Source organism: Perognathus longimembris, chromosome 15 (assembly GCF_023159225.1).
Source record: "Perognathus longimembris pacificus isolate PPM17 chromosome 15, ASM2315922v1, whole genome shotgun sequence".
Classification (NCBI taxonomy): Eukaryota; Metazoa; Chordata; class Mammalia; order Rodentia; family Heteromyidae; genus Perognathus; species Perognathus longimembris.
In genome coordinates this window covers 28,940,300-28,960,527 of record NC_063175.1, presented here as the reverse complement: position 1 = coordinate 28,960,527, position 20,228 = coordinate 28,940,300, and the positions used below count along the sequence as shown (strand labels likewise).

At 39.4% G+C, this 20,228-nt stretch overlaps 1 protein-coding gene across 6 annotated transcripts in view; it reads right to left on the bottom strand.

The window, feature by feature from the left end:
* Positions 1–345: 345 nt before the first annotated feature.
* The window catches only part of Asxl3 (ASXL transcriptional regulator 3), a 159,608-nt gene continuing 139,725 nt past the window's right edge, over positions 346–20,228 (bottom strand). For all 6 annotated transcript variants that reach the window (XM_048363409.1, XM_048363411.1, XM_048363414.1 and 3 more), the window contains 4 exons: positions 16,150–16,246; positions 14,012–14,117; positions 7,899–9,858; positions 346–5,179 (listed from right to left, as the gene is read on the bottom strand). In XM_048363409.1, coding sequence (XP_048219366.1) covers positions 1,451–5,179; positions 7,899–9,858; positions 14,012–14,117; positions 16,150–16,246 — 5,892 coding nt within the window. In that variant the 3' untranslated portion in view covers positions 346–1,450. The remainder of the gene's footprint in view (positions 5,180–7,898; positions 9,859–14,011; positions 14,118–16,149; positions 16,247–20,228) is intronic.

The following is a 20,228-nucleotide window of genomic DNA, read 5'->3' as shown; positions in this document are numbered from 1 at the left end:
GCAATCGGCGGTTAATGGTGCTCCATATTTTGTGCTCTGTAATCTGAAGTTAAATGGGTGAGGTTTGCTTGCTTTTATCTTCCCTGTGTGTGTGTGTGTGTGTGTGTGTGTGTGTGTGTGTGTGTGGTGTGTGTGTGCTTTTGCACAGTCTCCTGAACTACAGCTGTTCTCTAGCATGAGGATGGCCAGAGCATATGGAATGTTGTTCACATACTTAACACTTGAACTTTACTGGATAAACACTGACGACAATTGTAAGATGCAGTATTCCTTTTTCAAAAGCAGTTCCACCCCCACCACGCCCCTAGATACAAGAAACACAGCAAATTATGCAATAGTGCATCTATTTTTTTAAAAAGGCTATTATGCAGATTAAGAATCGGTGTGTGTGCGGGGGAATGTGGTTCAGAAAATTGTCTTGCTTCAGCCTTCTGCAGTTCCTTTTGCCATCAGGGACACTAGTGAAAAGAGATGGCCAACCTCTGCAGGACAGGACGCACTGATGTCGTTAATAATCTCTAATTTTATATGTTGTAATTGAATTGCACTGAATAGTTAATATTTACATTCTCAACCCATTTATGCATGTGTGTGGAATTTTGCTTGCTTTTACTTGCAGGGCATTTTTTTTTTTCATATTTGCTCTCCAAAGTCACCCATGAAGCTCTGAAATCCTATGGATTTATGGTTCTTCTTTGGCCAGGGAATCTTACGCTATCTAGTAATCAAGGGCTAGAACCATAGTATTGGTCCCATGAAGCCCATGATATAATTTCAGATGTAGGAATCATTTCACTACAATCTGTGTATAAAATCCAAGGTAGATTCAGATTTTCTGCCAGTCTCTGAGAAAGAGGAAAGAGAACAGGGACAGTTGGTTTCATTGATGGCATACCTCCTTTAATGTACCATTTATGATATGCATAAGTACAAGGAATCACACACTTAAATCAGATTCCCCATTCCAAATAGGACTTAATCATTGTGGTCATGGCAGGTCCAGAAGTGTCACCGTAAAAAACACTTGTCGTAATGGTAAATTTATAACAAAAAAATGTGTGACCACCATCAGTCATTTTTATTATTCTCTTTCTATACTTGCAGTTCTGGTGATTAGACAGTTTAAAAGTGTCCTTTTTCTAGTTACACCTGGGCAAGAAAAAGGTAAAAAAGAAATGGGGCAGTGACCTGTATACCCATACCCCAAAACTTTCCAAAGCTTGGAATGGCAACTAAACATGTAAAGAGACATGCTGTTGAACCATTTGGGTAGGTTGCCTCCTCCCTTTCTGAGAAGTGTAAAAACATAACAGCCTAGAGAAGAAAAGATAATCTGTTCCAAAGTAAAAATAAATTAGCATACAAGCCACTGCATTGTTTCAATTTGCTGTTGTTGATGCTGTTTGGCTTTTCCAAGTTGAAAAGGGATACTGCACCTTTCACTCAGCTCTTACCGTACAACCAGGCAAGCTACACAGAGTTTTGAAGGACCTATGCAGTCGTCATGGCAGAAGGCCCCACAGCCTTTGCACACGATCATGGCTTTGAGCCGGCAAGAGCATTTCAGTTCCAACTCATCTATGTTGCTGCTGTCCGCAAAGTTCTGAACGGGCATCTGAGCATTTTGACCAGGCAGGGCTGTGCCAGGACTGGAGCCACTCCCCAAAATCCCAATGGACTTTTCAATTGCAGACGCTGCCCTTTTGAAGCTCGTGCTCCCAAAGTGTATTGTTGGATAATTTCCACAGAGCTGCTGTTGCTGTGGCACCTGCATTTTCTGAGCAGCTAATTGGGCGAAAGGCTTCTGTGGCTCAGAAAGCAAATAGGAAGAGAAATCTGCATTTTTTAGCGCAAATGCTTTTAACTGTTCTTTCATTTCATTCTGGTCATAGGAAACTTGTTTCATGCCCAGTTCACAGCTGCTGCTTAAACCTTCCTCAAAAGAAAGTGGTTCCGATTTTATATTGCTACATATGCCCGTGGACTGTGGCCAGCTAAGTCTCTTAGTGGTTTCCATGGTAACTGGTGGTTGCTTTTGATCGGATGGGCCTTCAGTATTAGGGAGAGGTGGAGGTAGTGGAGGTGGAGGTGGAGGAGGTGGGGGCAAGGCCAAGGGTGGAGGGGGTGGGGGTGGAGGGGGTGGGGGTGGTGGCAATGGAGGATGCACTAGGGCTTTGTTAGGCATCCCATGTGCAGCCCCTCCCACATCCTCGGCTTCTTTTGTGGGCATATTGGGTGATAACATATTGGCTAGCCTTAGCTGGTGAGATGCAGAAGAAAGACCAACTTCTCCCAGTCCCTTTTGTTCAAGATGCCTATTGAAGGCAAATGCATTACAGCCCACTGGGGTTTTGGGAGAGGACTGTAATAGAGCTGCAGTGGGAATGGGGCCCCTGGTAGGCATGGGCATTTGGTAAAACTGTTGCCTGTGTGAGGTACCAGCATCAGGATGGAAGCTGCCGTTTTTGTCAACATGGAATAGGTTCTGCTGGAAGCTACATGCAGGGAGCAGCCGCTTTTGCTGTTTGACCTCGGGGCTGTGGACAATTCTGCTCTGCATGGGGTGCTTATTGATCCATTCTTGTTTAAATGGCTGGCTGTGTCCTAGGGGAGTGGCACTGGGGTTGATGACACAGGGCACACCTTTGACATCGGTGTCCACCAGTAATTTCCCTGGCTCACATTTAACTTGAGTGTGTTCCCCCACTGTCCTGGCCACTCTCTTTTTGGGATGGTTTTCTCGCTTTCTCATTTGGAGTGGTGCAAGAGTCCCTGCCAAGTAGCCCTTACCATCTGGATTTGGAGAGTTTGATGGCGCTTCCATGATGTTCCTCTCTGGTGCTGTTTTACCCACTGAGGTAGTTTGGAGGGGCAAAGGAAGCCTGTTGATTTCAAGCTTGGCTCCTAGCCTGGGCTGTGGCAACACTTTTTCCAAAGGCAGGTTGCCCTGCAGTAACTGTGTCACAAGGGGGTTGTTGGCCTCCACGGATGACAGTCGGCAGCTTGAACTTCCTGCACTCGGAACTCTTTTCAGGGTGTCTGTGGCCAAGGAAATCGCCTCTTCCATGGGAGTTGAAGTGGAGGCCTTCATGGCCTGGGTTTGTGGTCCATTAGGAGCCACTTCTGCAGCTGGAGGAGGCAGCTCAGGGCCAGGGAAGTCTTCCGTGTCCATTCTGAAACCCTTTTCCACTTCATGAGGTTCGGATTTCACAGGAAGAGTGACACTGGTTATGAGATTCCTGGAGTGAAGTTCTGACATGAGTGAGTAGCTTGCATGTTCGGTTTTGATCGCCTTTGGACAGCTCTGCTCTGGGTATTCTTTCTGTTTACTGGAGCCAGAGTGACCAACCAGAGGCTGTCCTGTGCTCCTCATTGTATCTTCATTCCAGCAAATCCGGTTTCCTTGGTGATACTGACTGTTACACGTTGTGTCTGCTTCACTTTTGAAAGTGGTAGGGTTTCGTGCCTGCTCAGCAAAGCTGTGGCTAGGAGTCGTCGTCTCATTCAATTTCTCTGGAACAACAAGGGGCAATTCTCGGAGACTTGGGCAGGGGCCCGGCAGTGTTTTGCAGTCTTGTTTGGCCGTGGAAGTACCAATGAAAGTGGAAGTGTGATCAACACTTTCGTTTGTTACCTGCTCAGGCCTGCTGATCACAGACACCTGAGGGCACGCTAAGGGTGGTATGGATACTTCCGTCCTCACGGACCTGCTCTGCAGGTCCAAGCTGGCCTCTGCACTTTCAATGGAGACAGTTAGAGACAAATTGGAGGTCAACGTGGTGCTGTGGTCCACGATCACTTTGCAAGGTATGGATCTGTTTATGGCTGCTGGTGCAAAGCCCGCTGGTGGCTGCTGAGGTTTTCCGGAGTTGTCTGCCCTGTTTTGAGGCCCTGAATTTTTGTCCGCGCTCTCAGCACTTAACTTGGGAGGACTATCATAAGAGTTTATAGTTAGCATATTCCCAGTATACATTGCAACAGGTGGACGTGCAACCAGAGAGTCAGTAGCTGCCAGTGAATCACTGCAGCTGGGGGTGGTTCTCACAGTGGTCCCCATGGATACAGTAGCTTGTTCTTCACTCCCAGGCATGGATAACTTCTCAGGAGGGAATCTGTTGCTAATTCCTGTTGGGGGAATCAGGACAGAGCTCGTGGAGAGATGGTTTGGCAAGGTATTTCCAATGGAGGGAGTTGGCACAGAGGTGTAGTGACTGGAAACTAAGTTAGTAGGGTTGCTGCTTGCTAAAAGCATGGGCTTATCATCCATAGAGCTTGACAGACCGGCACCTTCCGTTGTGGCTGGAATGGAAGCGCTGTCGATACATTTTGGTATAATGGCTATGCATGAAGTGTCCGTTCCCTGGATGGTTTTTAACATGTTTATGTTACAAGCAGAAATGGTTGTGTTTGCACTGTCAATGGACATTAAGACAGAGGATTTGTCAACAGGACTCACAAAAGGATGTTCTTTAATTGTTCCCGACATAGCAGTGCTGCAGACAGACACAGGGACAGAATTTTTATTAAAAAGTATGGGCACACTACTATTTTCAGAAGAGGTAGATGAAACAATTTTCTCAGATAAATGTGACATGGGGACATTTTCATCAGAACTGTGTAGAGATAAGTCCGTGGCAGTTTCTGGAAGTGGAGCTGGGTTAAGAGGTTGCTGCAATACAGTGGGGATCTCCCGAAGGTGTGTTGACTTGTTGCTAGGAGATCTGCAGTTTGGATTGACAATGATGACACCAGTGGAACCTTCCATTTTTGTTTCAGGGTTAGAAGTGATTTCCAAATTTGGAGATCCTTCCTTGGAGCTCAGCGGAGGCAACCGGGTCTCTTTAGAGGTCTGGAAGAGATGGGCTCGAGCTTGATGCTTGGCAAAAAGCTTAGCCTTGGTCTGCTCTTTGATGTGGGCCAGGGTTCTTGCTTTACTGCCTTCTCCTGGGCTTCCCATGGCTCCTGAGACAATGCTGGCTGCAGCTGCTACTGCAGCAGCTGCAGCAGCTTCACGCTGGGCCCGAGCTTGTTGGGCCCTGGCTTTGATATCGGCAAGGGTTCTGGCTCCTGTGTTCCGTCCTCCTCCACTGACTGATGAGCTAGTGGATGCCCGAGACTCTGTTTTGGAGACTGGTTGGCTCTTGATAATAAAAGGTGGTCCAATTTTGGAAAGCTGGATCTGAAAGAAGGTAAGAATGGAAAGATGAAGTGTTTCCATAAATGTGACCAATGAGGAGGATGTGAAAAGGTGGTGAAAGATGCTGTGTTCTCTTGTAAATAGGAGTTAACTATGACTCAACCCCGCAAAGGGCATTTAAGGTTAATAGCAGGTATAGCATGAATGTGAAATTAACCTTTTAATCTGTAGAAGCATCAACCATGAATTTGATTTGGCCTGGAAGAAATATATTTCATTAAATGACCTAAAATGAGAATAAAACCCATGCTTCTTAAAATGAGGTTAGCCAAACACATTTTAAAGCTGAATACTGTTTAAAGTATCCTCTTTGAGGAAATTTTGTTTTGTTTTGTTTTGCCAGTCCTGGGGCTTGGGACTCAGGGCTTGAGCACTGGCTTCTTTTTGCTCAAGGCTAGCACTCTACCACTTGAGCCACAGAGCCACTTCCAGCCTTTTCTGTTTATGTGGTGCTGAGGAATTAAACCCAGGGCTGCAGGCATGCTAGGCAAGCACTCTACTGCTAAGCCACATTCCCAGCTCTTCTTTGAGGCAATGGAAACAGGCAAACACACACACACACACACACACACACACACACACACCCTCTGGGATGTTACTCTTTTGAATATCTATCTTAATTTGACCTAAAGAAAAAGCCTTGGACAAAGGAATATAAGACCAGAATTCTCATTCTGGCTTTGAAAAAAAGATGCTGTGTGGTCCTAAGCAAGTCCCTGCATGCCTCAGTTTCCAGGAATTTCAGGAGCCATGGATTGTATAGTTGTCTCATTTCCCATATCAACTAACATGCTAGCTTGTACATGTATAAGGAGCACACTACACAAGTATGTAACTTAATTGTAAAAGGAATAGAGTTATTTCTGGTCTATTTCCTTCATAGAGCTATTATAAAGATAGAATGAGGTTATATTCATGAGAGTGCACTGATTTCCAAGGGGGTTACGTTATCATTATATTTTCATAAAAACACGGGTAAGTTTGAGTTTTTTGCCTTTCAAATTAAACATGGGTTGGGAAGTTTCACTTGATACTAATATTCCATTAGCCTTGAATTTTGTACATATAATCTATACTGGTCACCCCCCGCCCCATGCTAGGAAAGAGTTTCACAAACCCAGCAAATTCATGAGGCATGTACGTACCCTTAGGCTATTACCACTTGGTACATACTATAGGATTCATTTCAACCTAGAATTATGTTTTGGAAGCTAGACAGTTGAGTTTATCTTTCTGAGTAACCGCCTTTCTTATTTCCCAACTGTTTCTGAAGCTTAATCTTCAATCTATAGTTAAGAGGATGTGAATTTGGCAAGAAGATTCAATTTTTCCTTTAAAAGTTTCCCTTTGTCTAAAAAAATTAAACACATTAAAATTATACATAAATCTCTTTAATCAGGAGCTTAAAGGAACCATCCAATAGGTCTACTTTAGTATCTCTCTCTCTACTACTACCTATATCATCTATTTATCGTTAAAGAAAAGGTATTATCACTTTGAAAACAAGCCTTTATCAAACAAGCAGGCTGATTTTCTTTAAAACTCTTCCTCTGGGAAGGATAGTTGTATTTTTCTATGTTTCAGAAAGTAAAGTGCATATTTTTAATCAATGGTCGGTGTTCATCTTTTATATGTTACCATCTCAATAGCTGCTCTACTAAATAGAATAACTAATACTGACACTCTTAAAAGTCAACCCTGTAGAGATAATGAATCAACTACAGCATTGATATACAGAACAAAATAAAGTTATTTTTTAAAGTCTGAAATATTTATAGTTTAGACAAATCTTGTGATGGTAAAATGATTCACTTTTTATGCCATCCAATAGAGAGGTCTTAGCGAAGAGCACCAAATAAATATAATTACAGAGTGAAAAAATTTAATTAAATAAAAGTTTCTCTTAAGCTTAACTTTTAGTTTATTCAGGTAGGTAAGATTTATATAAGTGGTTTGTTTTTTAAATGTTTATCTATAAAGTCATAAAATTTTGTGGGTTTAAAGAGATCATTGGTATCTATCTATCTATTGATCGTGCCTTCCCTTGGATTTCATAAGGTGATATTCACTCATTTATTTATTGAATATTTAATGAGACTCTAACACAAGCCAGGTCCTCTATACTAGGTGAAGATGGTGTTTAGTAACTTTTGGAAAAATGAACAAAAGTTTAACATATATATAATGTATATAATATACAAGATATGTACATATACTATATAATGTTATATCACACACACACACACACACACACACACACACACACACACACACACACACCTCATTTCCTAGAGCTGGCTTCTGACTTGTGTCTACTTGTTATAATCCCACTGAATTTTTATAGATCTCTGAATTTTTTAATCACAGTTTTCCAAGGTCATTAGGTCAAATCTCAAAACTTTTTGATGGTTTGTAGGTTTTTTCAGACCTATTCTCTCTCCCCATTTATATCTTTTAAATACTGATGCTTAAATATATGCATAACCCTGAACTTCTCAATGTATAGTTTTTAAAAGTAACATATACAAGTAGATTGGGTAGTAATAGGATACAATTGTAAAATGATAGATATATAAGCTTGGAAGGAGAAAAAGTATTTTCCTTAGAAAATAACTCCTAAATAGGAAAAGCCTATCTATGGAAATAAGGAAATTGCCTTATTTTATTATTATTATTAAAATAATTACTACTAATACTGTACCTTGAGAGGGGGAACCCTGGGCTCCTCTCTTGGAGGCTGTTCTTTCTCAGCTGGGCTGCTGTTTGGTAGGTTCCGTGATGACTGGTCATCTTCTATTCTTGCTCTCTTTTCCTTACAGATTCCAAAGCTATGTTGCTCTGCAGTTTTCCTCTTGGATAGCTCTGACTCTCGGCTTTCATTTCTTATCCCATCAGGTGACTTGGAGGGTTCCAATGACTTGGAAGGATGTGAAGTCTCTAACCGATTCTGTGTGCTACCTTGCTTATGGATTTTATTTCTTGAGCCTTCTGCAAATGAAGCCTTATCAACAGATGGGACATACTGCTTGTCCTGTAACTTGACTGATGGAAGATCATTTCCCTTAGTCTCTGTCTCTTCAGAAAAGACTGACAATTCTAATGGTGAGGATATTCCTTTCTTTTCTGTTCTTTGCAGGACACTATGATTTTTAACTTTCATCATTTCTGTAGGAGGAAGTTCTGGGATTGACGGAGGGTAAGGCTTCTCAATTTCAACATGAGATGTACAAGGCTTCTGACCTGGGGTTTTATTGTGCAATTCTTCAGATGGAAATACATCTGGAGCAATGGAAGAAGAACCTATTTTGATGGGTTCAGGAGTGTTGGATAGAGGCCTCTGCTGGGAGATGAGGCTCTCTCCCGGAGAGCTGTCAGGAGCAGAAATTTCATCTTTCTGTGGGGAAAGTGCTTCCTCAGATATGGAAGGTGACTTTCTCTGTTGATGCACCATTCTTTCACCCATGGAAGAATTAGAAACTGAGGAAGTCTCTGTAGGAATTGGCAAACTGGATACAAAAGTGGTCTCAGAGTTGAGAAGCATGGAAGACACTGAAGACATTTCTGATGTCAAAGGCAAATCAGACATCTGTGATGTGTCCGACGTTAAAGGTAGGTTAGATACTGGTGACACTTCTGATGTTAGTGGTAAGTTGGACATCAGAGATGGTTCTGATATTTCAGGTGAAGTGGATACTGGAGATATTTCTGACATTAAAGATGCATGAAGCCTTTCATCCGTGGGATTTCTCTGGTTATATTTGTCTGTATTTTCAGTGCTGGACACCTCAGAGCAAAATGCTGTTTCCAGCGAGACTGGTGTACATGACTCTTCAGACATGGATTGGGTTTCCCCACTTGGAGATGGAAGGCTGGTACATGCTCCCTCTGGGCTCTCTGAAGAGAAGGAAGTTTCAGAGATACAAGCCTTTTCAGAAAGCTGTTCATCAGGGTCACTCTGTAGCTCCATATCTACAGCAACTCCTTCAATGGGAAATTGGCTTTCTAGAGAAGGTGACCCTGGTTTTATTTTTAGAGTACTGGTTTCTAGTGCTGTTTCTGGTTCTTTCTGGTCTGTGTCACTGACATGAGTAACAGCTGAAGTGGAAGGAATCAGAGAGTCACAGACTTCCAGTTGATCAATAACAACTGACATTTCTTCCTGGGGACACTCTGATTTTTCTTCAATCTTAACTTCAATATGAGGCAAGGTTTCTAAAACATCATTCATTATAACACAAGACTCTAAGTTGTCTTCAGGAGCTGCTATTTGAGCCTCTTCATAAGATGTGGTTGGACTTTCAGATTCCTCAGAAAACTCTGCTATTGTCTTATGATTTTCCTCTTGGCACTCACAGATGCTAGTCTCTACCTCTTCTGCAATTTCCTCCTGAATCACAGATTCCTCAGGGATCAAAATATCTTCTGATTCTAATTCTGCCATGATATCTTTAGCTGGAACCTCTACCATAGGACAAAGTGTAGCAGAGAAATCGGGCTCTGAGGATGCTGAACTTTTCATGCTTTTGGATGGTTGTTCTTCCATGGAGTTCAGAATAGAAGACTCTGAAAGGCCAGTGGTCTCACACGTGGAACTCCCTTCCCCTCCATCACTGCTTGGTCCAGAAGTCAGCTTCATAGATTCTTCTCTTGACATACCCAATCTGAAGAGAAATTAAATGTGTCAAGTTATTGTTCAATCAGAAAAGAGGCACAACTGGAATCTCTCCAAAGTACAGTATTTAATAAAAAGTAAAGATATTTAATTAATCTTTCAGTCACTAGCATGATTAATTTAAGAAGAATAACTTGTAGTTTATAGTAGATATGTAGTTTCTCTATGGATTTTATGTCATGACTAAGAAAAAAGTCTATTTCTTGTTAAGAAAAGCACAGATAATTATTTGTTAAGGAGACCTGACCCATACACTAAGTATTCATAAAAAGTATATGAAAGTTACAAGTAATAAAACATTAGAAAATATGATCAGGAAGGCAATAGAATGTTTAAGACAATTTTTTAAGTCTGAAAGTAGAGAAATGCTTCAGACAGAAAGATGTATCAACTTCAGAGGATGCAACAGAAAGATGATGCAATGAAAGATGAAAGAAACATATACAATGCTGAAACTGAAATGACTTCTAAAGATTGTTTAAGTCATCTAAGTAATATTTCTCATCCACCTTCTTAATAGGCATAGATTAGTTGTACAAAAGGTTTTCATTATGATACTTGTGAAATGCATATAATGTACACTGACAAATTAACCCAATCGGTTTTCTTTCTCCATCGCCCTTCTTTGACCCTCACCTCCTTGCTAACAGTTTTTGGTGGGCTTCACTGTGATAATGTTATGCATGTATGAAATGTACTTTATAATATTCACCCAACCCATTTCAAAATTCCATTTCAACAATTATGATATATTATTTTTGAGGTCTAGATTCTACATATGAGAAAAAGTTACACTATTTAACCTTTTGAGCTTTTAGCATCTAGGTGTCAAACTGAATACAACATCAAGTTAAATAAATAATAATAAGACATTTGGGGTCATCTAAGTTGCTTTACATGCTTAAATTTGTATGAGAAAAGACTTTTAAATTTATTTATATAGATATTTCATGGTAAAAGTATTCCATGCAAGATAGTAAAGAAAAATCAAGACATAATCTAGCCCAGTGTTATGTTGCCAGGGAAAGTGAAACAGAATTTTAATCAAGTATACTTGTAAATCACTTTTTTTGTCACATTGATTTGCAATATTAGCATCAGATGGAAGAGAAGTGTGCCATTCTACATGAGGTCAAATTAGGACACAGGCATTGATAAAGATTAAACATTTCCAAAGAAAGAATTTGAGCTATAATAATACTGATACAGAAAATACCTCAGTTAAACCCACTTTGACCTTTTACTTAAGAAGAATCCTTAAAACAGAAAGGAAATAAAATCAGTCCCATTTTTTGGCTATTTATTGTCTTGACTAAAATTCTGAAGGTTCTGAGAGGATGATGGAAAGTGATGCTTCCATGAATGGTTTCTTTCTTCTCAATTCTCCCTATGTCTAAAGTCAATTGTAACTATCTTATATTGAGAGAGGAAGAAAAACTACATTACAGATAAAGCAATGTGATTAGCTCAAATGAGGTTTGGGGACTGGGTCAAGGAGAGATAAAACTGACACTGATTTCATCCCTATCTAAGTACAGAAATCTAGCCATGAAAAGCCAAAATTCTTTTTAATAATACAATTAAATGCATACATACATACACACATCTTTGTGTATATATGTGTAAAAATGACACTGTATGAAATGGGTTCATGACATCATTCTTTTATAGGAAAGAAGATTCAAGATGGCACTGACAGACCAGGAAGATGCTCACAGCATACCAAACATATCACATACAAGAAAATTTTCTTGAGATCTATAACCACAAATTCATAAGGCAGCCCTATAGTTATAAGTTGACATGTACATGAGTAATCTCTAAGTAACTAAAACAAATGTAGAACAATATAGTATTATAAGCAGATTAAACTAATGAGAATCATGAACAAGTAAAAGTTGTAACAGAAGGCTTAATCAGGCAAAAAATAAGAGACAAGTTTACATGAAAATATTCTGAAAAAACACTAACAACAAAAAAACCTTAAATCAATACAATGACAGTCAATTGAAAATTGTCTGAAGCTAAGGCCAATCCCAACTAACCCAGCAATAACAAGTGAGAGGGGCAGGCAATTGAATGTCCGCAAAGTACCTGTCATCCAATATGTACTCAAAGACAAGAGAGAGCAAATACAAATCCAATGACATTATGGAGGAGAACTAGTAATGAACTATAGAAAGAAAAGTCATGAATAAGATACCTTTGCCTTCAGAGCTGGTTGAAGGGAACTCTGCTACTCCTATGAGTACAGCTTTCACTTTCTAGGAGAGTGTCCCATAGACTAATATGATAGTGAGGCTCTAAACTCCTCAAACATCTTGGGGAAATGAGCTTATCAATGATTTTTTCTGAGAATTATTTGTAGGATTAAGATTTGGGGCTACTTATTGAACCTCACTTTGGAAATTTTCATAGTTTCTACTTTCCTCACATTTCCATTCACTTAAAATATAGTAATGGTGTCTTTGGTATCGATTATTTGGGGGCTTCAATGAAATGGCATTGCAAAGATCTGAGAAACATTAGAGGCAGAGTATACACAATGAGTATTTACTTAATGAAGAAAATCTATGTATGATGCAAATTCCATACAATGACCCTTCTCTGAGGGCAGAGACCTCTGGAACCCCCAAGATGACTGAATTACTAGCATATAAAATATTGGTTGGTACAGAAGAGAGATTGGAAAAATACTGTTGAATTCACAAAAGAATGGGGCCATGGTTTGGCATAAATTAATGATGAATGCTCTGCAGGTAACTAACTCAGAGTTATGTTGATACCATCACTAAAAACACTGCTCCCAATATTGACTTTCACTGAGAAAGGAAGTAGGGCTACCTAACAGTCTTTAGGTTTGCCCTCCTTTCAGTTTTCATTGGAAAAAGTATCTACAATATAGACTTCTAGTTTCATCTCCTATGGATTCTCTATAAGTCTATCTCAGGTGGGTTCAGAAACTTCCTATGTAGCGTTACGATTTCCAGCGAGGATTCTGATAAGCGTGTGGCTTCAGTAGTATTATAGTGATTCAATGTGAATGTAGATACCTACCCTACATGCGTTTTCTTTTTTAGAAAATATACTAACTACCTTTATTCAATTTTACCTAACTATATGTATGTGTCTAGGAATCCTAGCAAAGCACACTTAAGCCTTCAGTCCCTCCAATGTCTGACTACTTTCCCTGAGGAGATTTGACAGCACCTCTTAGCATAGTATTTTCCCCTTGACAGTAGAAATTTGTAAAACGAGATTCCAAAGCACAGTTTTCATACCTGCACCTACAATACAAAACAAAACTGTTTAAACTTAGGTCGGAAAGGGGGAGGGGCTAAAGCCTAATTCCTCTACTGTGAAGGACCTGACTCCAGGGAGTTACTGTCAGGTGCTCCTAAATATCTCCTTTCCCAAAGATCCAATTTTCCGAGACACCAATTCTGCAACAATGCACCTCCAGTCAACAAGAGGCAGTAGTGAAACTGCTGTCAAGTTAGTTCAGCTACTACCACACTATATGTGGTTGGAACTTAAACAAAGAAACAGCACATGCACATACACAATATAAATGAAAACCAGGCTGCACTTGAAACAGGACACCCATAAAGTGAAAGATAATGTTCCAGGATTTCCCCAACACAAGAGCTAAACAAATAATAAATTGGCTATGTACAATCAATATTTCTGGAGAGAATGTGAGAATTAAATATGTGCCTAAAACTACCTAAAACTACTTCACTTTACAAGATTAATGAAGATCCTTGGCTTAAAAACTAGGGGAATTTTGCAAAAAGAAAAGGAGAGAGAGACAGAGAGAGAAAGAGAGAGAGAGAGAGAGACAGAGAGAGAGAGAGAGAGAGAGATCCATGCCAAGATTGACTTCTGTAGGATTTCATGTGCTATTTTCAGTCTAAAATGAATTTTCATGAACAAGTTATAAACCTTTTAAAATACATTTTTAAAAATTTAAGTGCTGATATGCCACTATAATTTTACCCACAATTTCTTACGCTGAGGGACTATTGCCTTTTATCACAGGTTTATTAAGTTTTACAGCATATGAGTGTGCCATGTGGAGCAGGGTATTACATTTTCATTTCCTTCTAGGAGAAAGGAGAAAAAAATGTTCTCATACTTACTTTTCCCCATAAAACCTCTCAAAGAATTTTTCTTTCCAAGGTTCTGTTTTCTTTTCCTTCTCAATTTCTTGCCTTATTCGTAATTGCATTTCTGGAGTAAACTCTCCTGGAAAGAAAATGGTAAATGAATTGAATAAAAGTGCTCACATCTTTTGCCAATTAATAAAGAAAACATATAATTCATTTGAGTAGATTTTTATAGATGTTGATAAGTTAAAAGGGATGACTAATGATATTTCTACTGCTCTTCTTCTTATGAACATCACTCAAATAGTCATTTTATGTTAGTTATTTCATGAACTCTAAAGCATTCAGCAAATGTATTACATGCTAGGACTTGCAATGAAAGAGCGTATATCCATTGTAGTGAAGAAAATCTGTCTGGTGAGAGTAGAAGACACATAAATGACTAAGAAAATGTCCACAACTCTGTATATAGATCAGAAAAATAATACATGTAACAAGAGTATACAGGAGAAAGCAGTTAATTCTGTCTAAGTCAATTAAGGAAGCTTACCTACAAGAATCGATTCATGAGTTAGCTTTTGAAAGATGATTAAATTACAAGACACAGAGATGTGAATATATTTATATTCTCTTGAAATTCCAATAATGAGCAGAGCACAGAATGAAATGAAATTGGAAAGAAAGGGTAAGGCCAATTAATTACCCAGTGCATGTTTCAAAGAGAGATATGCATTCCCTATAAGATACAGAAAGAAGGTCTGGTGGTACTCAATGGAGGAGGGAAAAGGCTAACTAAATACTAAATGGAGATGGATCTAACAATATGGAGAGGAACTTTCAGGATTCTGGCTAGAAAACTGATGAACAGTGAAGACAAGGAATGAAGGTTGCAACTGGGCCAGGAGCAGTGGGAATGTTGAAGATGGGTCAGACTGAATAAAAAATTCATGACAAGATAAAGAAAGAGGGTTATAGGTACCATTAAGATTTTAAGCTGGTGAACTGTAAGGATGGTGGTGAAAATGTAGTAAGAAAGAAGAGAAAATGGAAAGTAGTAAATTTAATATGGAGTATTTTAGTTGCAAGGTGGCAGCTGTTAGCTGAAATCCAATAAGCATTTAGAAATAGAATACTGGATCAAGAGAGTCAGATCTGGAAGTTCATGGTATAGGAGAAATAGAATAAAAATCCTGAACATGGTTGATTAGAAAATACGTATGTGTTACAAAGTACTGAAGCTATCACTATATCATCAAATGGAAGATTAGAAGCTCCAGAAGGAATATGAGAAAGGGCTGTTAGAAATATAGCCCTAGAGCGATTTAAAATATATCATGAAGAAACATGGCACATGCTTCATATCAGACAGAGTAAAACACAAATGAGATGGAGAAAGGACGTGGTGTGCAAGAACTAAGAAGCTAGACTTTCAAAATAGAAATGTTTAAAAATAGAAACACATTAATATTCTGTAGAAGGGTTATTTCTGTTAAGTATAGCAGGGCAAAAATTGGATGGGTAAGCAAAAAATAAATGAGGTAGCTTTGGATTCTTTTTAGTCTTATAAAAGGCTTGGCGTTTTAAGGAAATATATGTTGAGGTGTAATTTAAAGATGAGAATTAAAAGAAGTACATTTAGACTCCAGAATACCTAAACAATGAACAAAACAATATAAGTAAAACAATACTTCAAAGAAAACCATACTATATCAAATTTTAAGATTATATTATTGATAATATCACGTTACTTAAAAAGATTTGATATAAAAACTTCCGGTAGCTCATGTTTGTAATCCTAGCTACTCAGGAGGCTGAGACCTGAGGATTGCGGTTTGAAGCCAGTCCAGACAGGAAAGTCTGTGAGACTTATCTCCAATTAACCCTCAGAAAACTGGAAGTGGCACTGTGTCTCAAAGTGGTAGAGCACTAGCCTTGAATGAAAAAGCTCAGGGACAGAGCCCAAGCCCCGACTTCAAGCCCCACAACCACCCAAAAAAAACGTTCCTAGTATAACAAGAATTAATGAAGGCATTTGGAATAGGATGTCATTTGTTAAGTAAGTTAAGTATATTTCAGGGAGGAAAAAGGACTTGGAAATCAAAGAAAAGTACAAAGCTCAATACATATGCAAACTCCAACAGGTCCCATAATAACAGAAAACTGAAATTTACCTTCTGCCAGTCGCTGCTTCCACCCCTGCGCTGCATATGCAAAGAATTCATTATTTAGAGCTGAATTGCTGAGGCGTAAAATTCCATCACTTCCCATCTAGGAAATAAGCCAACAAAAACAAGATTCCATCAGGAATAACTCAAAGCAAAAGTATGCAGAAAGGCAGCAAATTTGAGTGGGTTTGGGTATGAGGAGGGCAAAGATGGGAATGAGGGAGAAGGGAAGAAAGAAAAAGGTGAATCTCCTAGGATATACACTATATGCATTATGCTTGCTGGGAGAAGGCGCAGGAAAAATTACAGTATGTCCTCAACCAGCTTCTTAGGTAGTTATGGAATGACAATAAAAGATAAAAAAATATAAATAATGTTGAACATTTGTTAAGTGGGCGTTAAGCAGCACACAATGTAAAAGCTATGCAAAGTGTCTGAATAGACAAGAGGGGTTAGAAAGAATCTCACCTAAGAGGTAGGTATGGAGTAGGGCCAAGAGACTGACAGGATTTAAGCAGAATACTTGGAGTTTAGAGCATATACTGTTTTATTGTAGCAGCAGAACATCATAACCTATTAGTACTGGACCATTTCTGGTGTTATCTTTGAGGATATTGCAGTGTGATATTCATAGGCATGACAGATGAGGCCCCCAGTACTTTCCAAAGATTTCTTCATACTCTAAATATCACTGTTACCTAAGAACACATTCAGATTTCTTATCCCCAAGCTTTGGTCTGGGATTTTTGTTTACACTCCTTCATCGATCACATTTAAAACTTAATGTAATGCCCACAGGTAGAGTGATTGCTTAGCATGCATGAAGCCCTGGGTTCCATCTCTCAGTACTACATACACAGAAAAAGCTGGAAATGGCACTGTAGCTCAAGTGGTAGAGCACTGGACTTGAGCAACAGAAGCTCAGGGACATTTCCTAGGCCCTGAGTTTAAACCCCAGGACTGGGGGGAAAAAAAGAGCAAAAGAGAATATTGACTTAAAGTCCACCCTTTATACTATCTAATGTATACCTGATACATTCTGAACTGGATCATGACCAATGAAATATACAAAGATAGATATCATGAACAAATATGGGATCTGTTGATTGCTGACATGATATTAACAGGGATGCCAAAGTTTGGATGTCTAGTTTCATCTAAAAAGAAACCAACAGCCATGCAATTACAACAGTGCATTAGAAGATAAACAATGTTTCATTCATGAATTGATTACAGTTTTCATTTTTTATTCAATGGATCCCTATTAGGCCACTTATATGAAATGATGTGCCTGGTACTTGTAAAAGTAGTGGCAATAAAGAAAGGTCCCTGTCCTTATGTGGTGAATAAATTCTACATGCTGTGATGCTTCTGTTCTTCATCAACCTTTCCATTCCTTTGTGTCTAGTAGGGCTGTGATGTATGATTATATCACACTACCCGCCTCCCATCTCACGAGGAAAATGTCCCAGCTTTCCCTTCCTTTGACTGGATAATTCTAGAACACTATTCTTTAGAATGTGCACTGAACCAACCCATATTACCTGGTTATATATCCTAAATGACTAGAATGTATGGGTATGGGAAGTAAGGATTACAAGGAGCCTTGGCACTGTAAGTCCTAGTGAAAACTGTGTGCATCCAAAATTCTGTTTCCAAAACTCTAAATTCTGAGGGATTATGAACCCAAGACCAATGGGCCAATGAGCTCTACCCATGATAAGGAAATGGGACTGTTGCTGTGGAGTGGGGTACAGTGGACCGGAGGATGCTAAGCATGTTGGGGAGTCATTGTGACATCTCTTGCTGCTTTCATCCATGGTTAAACAGCATTCATGGCCTGCCTGAAAGGGCAAAACAATCACAGGCTCACAATCTGCAATGACAATGGTGTGGGGCACTCTACCAGGCCAAGTAGCAGAGTTGCTAGTTGGAGACAAATACAAGTGGGTGTCAAGAGAAAGAGATAAGGAATTGCATGCATAGTCTTAAGCCTACTTAAGATTAGTGCTACCTAAAGCTGTTCATCCAGTCATGTCTTGTTGGGGTCTTGTTGGGGCTTGTTGGGCCTAGTGGCAAGAGTGCCTGCCTCATATACATAAGGCCCTGGGTTCGATTCCCCAGTACCACATATACAGAAAATGGCCAGAAGTGGTGCTGTGGCTCAAGTGGCAGAGTGCTAGCCTTGAGCAAAAAAGAAGCCAGGGACAGTGCTCAGGCCCTGAGTCCAAGCCCCAGGACTGGCCAAAAAAAAACAAACAAAAAACCAGTCATGTCTTGTTCTTGTAACTATGAGCAGAGGCCTATTAAAGTGTTAGTGACAGAGGGCCTTTCATATGAAGCAGAGCAAGATGGAGTGGTATAAGAAGTTGACTGCAGCACGCACTGGTGATGTTTTATTGTGTCACTTATCCCATGGATTGCAGAGCAGCTGGAACAAGAAGTTCATAGCACCCATCCCACTCATCCTGATAACATTCTAGAATTTCCTGTGAAGCACAAAGGTCTTTGAGGCACTCCTCAGGTAGACAGGGAATGCAAATTTTTGTCCTAAGAGAAACTCAAAATCCATAGGAGGTAAGGTCCTAGAAAGAGGCCTCATTCTCCTTCATCCCCCCCCCCCCCCGCTTTATTTTATTGTTCTTTCTATGGGACAATTTTTTGTTTCCTTCTACATGTTGTCTCCAAAGTCTTGAATAGCAAGGAGACTCAGCTGCCTGGAGAGCTTTGGGTCTCCCTCTCTTTCATAATCAAATCCATAGCTTCCAAACCATTATTCAAGTTCTCATCCAAGCTCTACTTTGGAAGGGTAAATGACAAGTAGAACCTAATAAGACAAGGAGCTAAGAAGTTTGGGCTACCACTTCTACCTGAGTGTGTCCTAGCACAGGTACCCGGGTGAACCTGAAGAATCAAGTTCATAGCTTCCCCTCCAATCTGGGTCCACCTCTTCCTAGTTGTTCAATGTGAGCCACAAGGGGGAAAATTGTGATGTGCTGAGCTAGGTAATAGGCAACTATTGAAAAGGCTGAAACGTCAGAAAAGTCTATAAAGATGTGTACATGAAAAGACTTCAATTGCTGTGTAAAGACCAGAAAGGAGAAGGAAAGAGAAATACAGAAATACAACTAGAGATGGTCATGGAATATTTCATAAAGGGTGATAAAGAAAGATAAATTTAGGAGACACTCAAGATCAGTCAAGGATTTAGGATTGAGGATTTGATATTTAGGCAATATTGAAATTATTCAGAGTGATTCTGGGAGTTAGAATAGATTAAAATATGGCTGCTCTACAGCACAAGTTTCAATTTTGTCAAGGAAGTCTAGCATAGAGATTATGATTGAAGGGAAAACAGTGGTCTGAATATGCCTCCAAGAAGTCTAAATTTTCAATGAATACAGCTTTTGAATATGTCACAGTGGTTTGAGTCACGGGGTAGAAAAAAGAAGCTTCTATACACTAAGAAAGATTAAAAGAGAAGAGGAATGTTTCTGGCACAGGTAGCTTAAACTGGAACTATAGGACAGAAAGCAGGATCTCTGAAAAATATAAAAGAAATTGCAAACTACAGACCTTTATAAAGGCTCAAAGAAAAGCGTCTGAATTATTTTACATACGAAGACATGTACAGAGCCTGTCTTCTACAGATAGAGTCATGTTTGGCATCCTGTAGGTAGTCTGTTAAAGTTTATTGCATTGTCCTTATTTTAAGTAGTGAAAAAAATTAAATTTACCTATGATAGCTAATTTACAGTATATTAGTTTCATATATCCTGCCAGGCCAGGAACTCGATTAGTTAGTCATTGAAATTTCAGCAATAATTTTATGACACAAAGAAAAAGCAGATCCAGATGACCTCTGACAAGATTCTCGAGATTTCAACACATGAAAATTCAAGGAAGGGTGACTCAAACACATTCAAGAATATGGAAGCTAGCTTTAGAGGAAATGTTTCTCTTTTAAAAACACAAAATCAATATGAACTGCTAGATACCCAGTCTATATGAGACAGTACGATTAAACACCAGGGCTAAATTAGACTTAGGAAATACATGCCAATAAAACTTTTAAAATACGCTAT